At 46.1% G+C, this 8,630-nt stretch overlaps 1 protein-coding gene across 1 annotated transcript; it reads left to right on the plus strand.

Annotated features, from left to right (window-relative positions):
• Window positions 1-5,803: 5,803 nt before the first annotated feature.
• On the plus strand, window positions 5,804-7,123 carry AYL99_10568 (hypothetical protein; the record flags this gene model as incomplete). Its single annotated transcript, XM_018842074.1, has 3 exons — window positions 5,804-6,064; window positions 6,154-6,722; window positions 6,778-7,123. 3 exons carry the CDS (start codon window positions 5,804-5,806, stop codon window positions 7,121-7,123), a joined length of 1,176 nt encoding a protein of 391 aa, XP_018688962.1.
• Between the last annotated feature and the right edge of the window lie 1,507 nt (window positions 7,124-8,630).

Here is an 8,630-nt window from a genome sequence, read left to right on the forward strand (position 1 = left end):
CTCAGCGGTCTGCGGCCAAATACCATTCTTTCCCGGCGCGAGAATACCCTTCGGGTCCAATGCGTTCTCGATTGTCTCATTCAACTTCATCAAAGCATTGCCGTTGAATTTGTACGTTCCGCCAACTTGATCCATTGACGCAAGGTATGTGCGGTATTCACCACAGCCTCGCTCCGCTGAATCATCAACCAACGTACTGATCAGCTTGTGGGCTCAAAGATTTGAGTCTTCAACTGTTCGGTCAAAGACGATGCAGGCAATATGATGCATCTCCCTCATTCTCACGACGAAAGCGCCGATGAAACCGAAACTGAATTTCTCGCTTCGGCGGCATGCGAGTTGATACTGTGCTACTCATCGCCGGGTTGTGCATGGGGCCCCAGACTGAGATCGGCATCAGGATTGGGCAGAGCAACCATCCCAGTTCGAACAAGGCTGCCGTTTGGCAGAACTACCTCCGTCCCTCAAAGCATCACTGCAGAAAACAATCAGCGACAAACACAATAAAAGAGCATCTGCCCAAGACTATTATCTTACTGTAGTGATCCGCGTACGGAATATAGCCTACTCAACGCTCGCAAGCATTGCCGAGTACTGATCCTCCCCCTGGGTCAGGCACGTCAATCCAGAGTTGATCTCTCAGGTCGTTCGCGACCAATTAGTCATGTAGATCAGAGAATCTTACTCCTGGTTCCACCACTGCGTAGGCGCCTTCGACGTTCACCGACAAGATCTTGTTCATGTGCTGTTCCAGATCCATGCCGATATTTTCAGGGACTCTAGGTGCTGCGCCACCGTATCCAACATTTCGGCCGGTCGAAAAGGGCCAAATTGGGGTCGCAAACTCATGGCACAGACGCATAATTGGCTGGACATCTGGGACGTTTCTGTGTGCCACGACTGCTGAACTGACAAATTACTGCGCGTCGAGAATGTGAAATATATCATGCACTTTGCTCGGGTCTAGGTAGCTCTCGTGAGAGACGAGTCCTCCCTGCAAAAACGATGGTCACATGTATCTGTCCAACGATATCTATTAGCCGTCCAGTGAAGAATTTGAAAGTCTGAGGAAAGTCTGAGATTTGATTCCTGGTGAAAGAACGATTGGATCTTCCGCGTTTCGAGGAGCGTCTCCATTGGGTCGACGCTGGGTTGTTGCTGAGTTAGCTATGCTAGACATATTCTCTTGCGACAATCCGCAAGGCTCCCCAATATTGAAGACAGATTTCCTCTGAGAGTAAGGAAATTGCCAAGACGAGTGAGGACTCTCCAGATTCAGAAACGTTCATCTTCTTTTACATAGTACCCAGCGGACATGAGACATGGAAGTTACCGCCATCAGAGAACATATTTCGTCTCAGCCTCAGGGTAATAACATCCTTTCTTCCCTTCATTGAACGAGTTCCCAAGTAACCTTTGCGGATTTGTGGGGGTGGATCTCGGTAGTTATGCTCGACTAATTGCGCCTCGCGATCGCTAACCTGGGGCAGAGTGTAGCTTCCGTATCCCAAATAAAACTGTAGCGACATGATACACCTTTCGAGAGCCTGATCTGCCACCGGCGAGAACCCTTTGCATGAGAGATTCCTATTCAATCTTCGAATGATGCAGCTTGAGTCCCAAGGCACACGCAAATTGATCTACGAAGCTTCCGAAAAGGCCAACCGGGCCCTCAGTGCCACTGAACATACAGTCGCCCTGATCATCTACAGAGGGATCTTCAAACGCGCAAGTGCACTACCGAAGCTCTGCGACTGACCTTTCTTGAAGACACGAAGCTGATGGCGTAATACCTTAGACGAATCCACATTTTCCCATCAGTGTTGCAATTGTGGAAAATGCTTTAAACACAGATGAGTATATTCTCTCGTCCAATTTTCACTAACGCGCGCCGCAGTGATGTCCTGAAACGACACTCCGAAAGCCTTTCCAAAACATGCTCTAGAAAACTAACAGTCCCACGACGTCGAGCTAGTCGGCGTTCTGCCGCGCTAAAAAAAAAAAAAAAAAAATCGCCTGCGACTACGCACATGCTTGTAAAAACTGCATCAAACCAAGAACCACTACGTTTATAGTATCCCGAACTCTCATGACAATATATAGAGCTCCTCAGAATCCCAAGAAAGACTAACAGAGCACGGCAGGACTATGTTGCAAACATCTCTTGAGACTTGCCTTTTACTTCGCGCATTCGACCCGGACACACATCCGGCAAGGTCATTTCCTTTCCTTCTGGAGTTCATGAAGCACATTTCTCTGCCACATTCCTTTGAGAATGCCACGTTGGTAGGACTTGACGCGTTTGAGCCCGGTGAGCAATATACAGAGAGACCAATGTCCATTGATTTCTCCAGGATCGATACCTCCCACCTACCCGACCACATGTCTTCCACAGAGATATCGTGCCTGGATTTCTTCTAACCCATTCAACTACGTAAATTTCTCGATATATACCAGAAGATATGGTACCCAAATTGGCCAACGACTCACAGACCTCTATTCCGACCCGGTACGATCGCCGCGCATTCTTGTCGCAGCAATGGCTATTACTGGGGCATGTCACTCTACGGAACACCTGTACCACGAAGGCTCGAAGTTTTGGGCAAATGTTGTTGGGCAATTGGTCTTCGACGAGTTGCACGAAGTCAAAGACGAGATGTCTGATATTCGACAAAGATAGACGAACAAACTACTTCAAGCAGCCTGCATTATGCGTATCTGTCAGCATTAGAACGGGACCAAAGCAAGTAGAAAGAGGATACGAAGGTAGCGCTTCAGGGCCCTTGTCAGTGTGACGACTCAGAAATGGACGTGCAAAGCTTATTTATGAGAAGTGTGTCGCCATGTTGGGATATCTCGGGCTTCTCATCGAGATTACCGATCCGTCTCGCAAGCCGACTTTGAGTGGCAGCGCCTCATTGAGACCAAAGAAATGTTCCGGTAAGATCACGTACGATGTTCTGGCCTCACACTTACCTTCTCAAGGCTTTCATCTGGATCTTTATGATTGATACTGCTTTCCTCAACAACTTCCCACCGCGAATAGTCTTGGGAGAGTTGAGGATGGATGTCGCACTTCCAGGACGATGCTTCCAGGCTTCTTCTGCGGAAGAGTGCTATCTAGGTATTCAATAGTGGCTATATAAGAGTCGTAGGAAATAGGCACAGAAATATTCACCTTTGTTTGACTTTATCCGAGCTTTCTGTCGCGATAGGACTAACCCATCCGAAAAACCCTGAAAATTTCATCCCTGAGCGGTTGCTTCCTGAGCGGTGGCTCGACAGCGAGGGAAAAAGTTTGGGACGACACATGTTGAATTTTGGAGCCGGGACGAGAACTTGTGTTGGCAAGAATGTACAGTTCTAGGACAAAAGTTCTCGCCCCCCACCACTTTTTTTGCATAATCAAAATATTACAACCACCACCAAAATCACTACTACAGTCGTATTAATTAATTATCTATCTAACTAATAGCCGGACGTGATAGATAAGCCATTAGACTATCGAACCTGACCCTTTTTGACCTAACCTAGGCTTTCTAGAATCGTGTGTACCACCCTTTAGCCTGTCGCACTGCGTTTACTCTCGTTGTCATTGACCTGATTATATTATCGATCTCTACTTGATCTAGAGCGTTCCACTCGTCCACAATAGCTTTGGCGAATACGTCAATAGTCTCCTGAGACTAGCCTTGACTTCCGAGGTCTGGGTATCGCTCGTTAATGCGCTGTTTTAGGAGAGCCCAGACGTATTCGATTAGGTTGAGATCAGGCGAATAGGGTGGCCATTCAAGTCGTAGTATCGCGTTCATTTCAAACTAGTTATCCACGATTTTTACTGTATGGATTGCGGCGTTATCCTGCATGAATATTAGGCCAGGAACCCAGATTCGCTGTAGTTGATCGTCCAGGACTTTGATATAGGACTGTGCAGAATAGCCATTTCGCTTTGCCTCAGTATCTCGCTCCATTATAATCAAATCTGACCGTCCGCCGATCCAAATTACTACCTAAATTATGATCGAGATATCCTTACCCTTAGTCTAGGGGTCAATTATCTCTTGATTCCACTTCTAAGCCGGTGTACGAAAGACCCAAACCCTAGTCGCACTAGAGCCTTTTTCGATAGAATATTCATCGCTTAAGATGACCTTTCCCTAGTCATCTTCTGCGTAGTCCTGGTATTAGATCGAGAACTATAATCGTTTCTTAACATACTCGTCCTGTAATAAAGGTCTTTTCTTCGCTACCCACTTCTTAATTCTATGTTTTACGAGAAAACGTGCGATAGTTTTGGCATAGACTTTGATAGAGACCTCACGAATTAGGCGCCGATAAGTCCATTTTGGATTTCGTCTAGCTAGACGAAGGATAAGTCGACGATCTCGGGTCTCTAGATGAGGAGGACGATCACTGCGTGGTTGCGAAAGTGCATCGGTTCGTTTGCTGGCTAGTTGAATAGTCGTACGCGCCGTAGATCTCGGAATTTCGAAGGCCTGACTAATCTCGTTCTAGGACGCACTAGTCTCGCGAGCACCTTCGGTTTTTGCACGTTGATAGGGAGTTAAGTCCTTACCCCTTCGAATATTACTATCTATCTCACCCAGAGGGCGCCTAGGCGTGGCCATTGAGTGATTGTAAAAGGTGGTGGAAATCGTGACGCGGTACGCGTTCGGATAAAACGCGTGTGGGGGGCGAGAACTTTTGTCTAGTAGCTGTACGTCATTACTTTAGTATATCCTACCCGCATTCTAACGGTTGCACCTAGACCTCGTACGGGGGAGTGCACAAATTGATTCCGCGGCAATTTGGGCTCGAGTTCGTTGACCTAGCGAAGCCGCGAAAGACAACAAGGTTTCGGTTTAACTGGACTCCAAGTCAAGGTCAAAAAGCGTCCGGAAAAGAGATGATCTGCTTAGACAAGCAATGTGAATACACATCATATAAATGGTTACCCATAATATATCCATGTGTGCGCTAGTGGACCCGGCACCCTTCAATCAATTAGATTCATTACACAGGTTAGCTTTCCTACGTATGGTGGCACAGAGGTTTTGAACAATATGAGATCGATATCTATAGTTACTTAGGCGAAGGAATCACCATAGAGCCAGATTGTGGTGATTGCCTTGTCAAAAGCCTGGTTGCCGGCTCGGTTTACTCGCCACAAGACTTGTACAAAACACGAAATGACGACATTGTCCTCGGTCTATACTATAGGTAAAGTTGGAAGTATGAAAAACCGAAGAAGGAATTTGATCATTGGGGGTCCCGAGGCTGAATGTTGGAGTAACGATATGTTGGAGTCACCGTATCCGCGGCAAACCCAATTGAATTTCGAATCCAGAGGTTCCAGAAGACACAAGGAGCCAGGACACTTTTTTAAGGCTCGAATTTTTGAAGGATTCAGTCCTATCGTCCGAGGACTCCCTTCACCTCGGGGCTTCGGCCCAGTGCTTGCGGAGTGTGAAATGCGGGGTTGGTAAGGCTTTTAGTCAACAAGAATAGATGTTTTCCGCTTGAAGAACATTGCTGGCGAAAGATGGAGTAGCGGTGTACGATGACAATATCGGCTTTTCCACACAATTAGAGCTACATTTGAGCTTGAATCTCTCGAGCGGGTGGTTCGTGCCGTTGAGAGCGGGGAAGAAACCAGGGAGAAACCTAGGTTAACATCGATCTGGAGCAAGTGGAAGTACTATATATTCCCTTGAAGGGCTCTCAAGGTCGGGTTCCGATCTAGATATTATCACGTATTCAAGCTCATTCACTTGCCAAGCTTAAGTGCTTATATTGAACCAAGATGTTTCTCGCCGTTCTTCTTCAATGCTTAGCTGCGGGTGTGGCTACATCTTTAACGCTGAATGGCACCATCTCTATCCCCGTGAACTATACTCACCTGATCACCCCGAACTATACGAGCAACGCGACGACTTATTTCATCAACACAAATACCAACAATAACAACCTGGCGAACATACTGCAAGAAGCTCAGAATGCAACCTTTATCTCATACAGCTCCGAATTCACGGATATGCTTGGACCTAATCCTCAGGCCGTGCTCGTACAAGAGAGAAATGACTCATTTGCTTTTGAGGCTAGTTGGCACCTCCTAACTGTTCTCAGCATATTGGGTCTGACCTCCCAGTTTAGGGTGCTACATATGACTGGCGAGGCGACCAGGTCTGGTTCACAAGTAGCATTCTCGATGACAAGCCAACAACCATTTACCGACTGAATCTGACCGACAATACGGTTCACCAAGTGAAGACGAACCTTGTCAACCCCAACGGCTTATACTACTTTGACAACTATATCTACGTGGTCTACTTTGGCAATGTCTCTGTCCAGCCAGGGGTTGCACGGGTCAATGCTATTACATACGAGGCTGAAATTATCGCCAACTCGTGGTTTGGTCTTCCCTTTGACGGGCCCGATGATATTACAGTTGTGCCCAGCAACCATGACGGGAATGGTCTTGACGCAGTTCAAATCTACTTCACCGACAACCTTTATGATGGGCTTGTTGATCGACCAGACTCGGATTACCAATTGCCAGCTGCTGTATGGCGATATACACCATCTACTGGAGCATTGGTCGCTGTTATACCCCGATCTGACATTGCTGGAAGCAACGGTGTCCAGGTAAATGCAAATGGGACCAAACTTTACGTTGGTGAGTATGATTCTCTGCCCGCTGGTCAATTAGATATTGGAAATGAGTAAGTTTACCCTCTAAGCCCCTCCCCTCAAATACAAGGCTAATCTCTCCCGCAGTAACCTACCTGGCTCGATGGCACTCTTTGAATATGATCTCGACAGCCGGGGCTTCCCAATTAACAAACGCATGTTTGGCCTGGCGAGAACATACGCAGATGGCCTCAAGGTTGACGATTATGGGCCTGTGTGGACTGGAGAAGGGGAGGGAATCGTCGTGAGAAACAATCAGGGAGAGGTGATTGGACTCTTTAACCATCATACATTGATGAGTCAAAAGATGCAAAGTACCAGCATTGCCCAGGTAGCCCTGGCAGGCAATTCAGCGATCATTCTCGCATCAACCAGGCTATGGAGGATTGACCTAGCCCAAACTATTGCGAGCCCTGGTGCGTTCGGAAACTGATGGAAGTATTTAAGTCAAGAGAACCAGAGATATATGGGACAGCATATAGGTAAGGAGAAAGCTCCTAAGTGGTGTATTGGCTATATATAAGAAGACTAAGTTGAAGAAAGAAAAGAGAAAGAGAATAAGTCGCGGCGTCAACGCGATGGTAAAAATACCCGGCATGTACACTATAAGTAATAACCTAAACATTGGACGGTGACATATCTAAAGGAGTTAAATAGAGAGAGCGAAAAAGCCTTCTACTGTGCTCGATAGTACCCATCGATAGATTCTATTAGGTTTTATATAATGGGTACTATCGAATTTCAAACTCGATTATCTCTTGATACCTATCGTAAAGATCGCTAGTTTATTCGATTATCCTGTAGACTAGGGTCGATGTTTTCGAGATATAGACTAAGATTACTAAAATAGTCAGTAGATAGACTAGTATAATACTAACTCTATCGCGTAAAATAGGATTGTTAAATCAAGGTGGGGAGGACCTTATAGGGAGGTATAGGCTTTGACATGGGCCGAGTCGGCCCGACCTGGGTCGGGTTTGGATCGACTCTTACCTAGCCCGATAACCTAGTTAGTCGGGCTAGTTCACCCTCTAACTCGACCCGAAAACCCGTAGGCGGCCCGAAGTTTAATTTTTAAGATTATACCTTCCTAATAGGGTAACTAGACCTTTAAAAAGGGCTAGAATCGCGGGGTAACGATAATATTAACGGCGAAATCTATATATATAGACTAGATATATAAAATCTAACACTAGAATAGCTATCTATAGTAGTAATATTTGTAGTAATAGTACTAAAATCATTGAAATCGACCTCGTTATCGACCTAGTGCGAGGTATAGGTCGGACTCGACCCGACTTGACCTCGACCCGATATATTTCGAGTCGAGTTTGGGCCGGCCTTTAGCTAGCCTAATAGTCCGACGAGTCGGGTTATCTACCCCCGAAACCCGACCCGACCCGGCCCATATTAAAGCCTAGGGAGGTAGATGACTAGCTTCGAACTTATAGATTAGTAACTATCTAAGGGAGAAGGAGTAGCCTAACTACTATATTCCGGTGAATTCTAGCCGAAATATATATAAAATTAAGGTTACGGGAGTAGTCTTAGTGTTATGAATGACAAGTATATAAGCTAAGAGGTCTAAGATCTGTCATGAAATAACAGGATTCTTAGTCTTTTTAGGCGATCCCTAAGGGGCTATAGACCTCTTCCTAATATTATCCTATCATTTTATACGGAGCCTATCTCTAAGATCTATACGTAGGACGTATAGGTACGCTATACTCCCGTACTAAGCTATATACGATAGGCGAGAGTTCGATCCGCGTAAAAGATATAAGTTTTTTATGACTTTTCGGATTACGTAGCTTTTGTACGTACTTAGCGAGCCGTGCGTACGGGGTCTATATCCTCCCTAAGAGTCGACGTCTCGGAGTACTTATTCGGACCTACCTATACGACTTAAGGCCGAGCCGCCTAGGAGGAGGGGATAATTA

The sequence above is a fragment of the Fonsecaea erecta genome (assembly GCF_001651985.1).
Source record: "Fonsecaea erecta strain CBS 125763 chromosome Unknown Scaff11, whole genome shotgun sequence".
NCBI lineage: Eukaryota > Fungi > Ascomycota > Eurotiomycetes > Chaetothyriales > Herpotrichiellaceae > Fonsecaea > Fonsecaea erecta.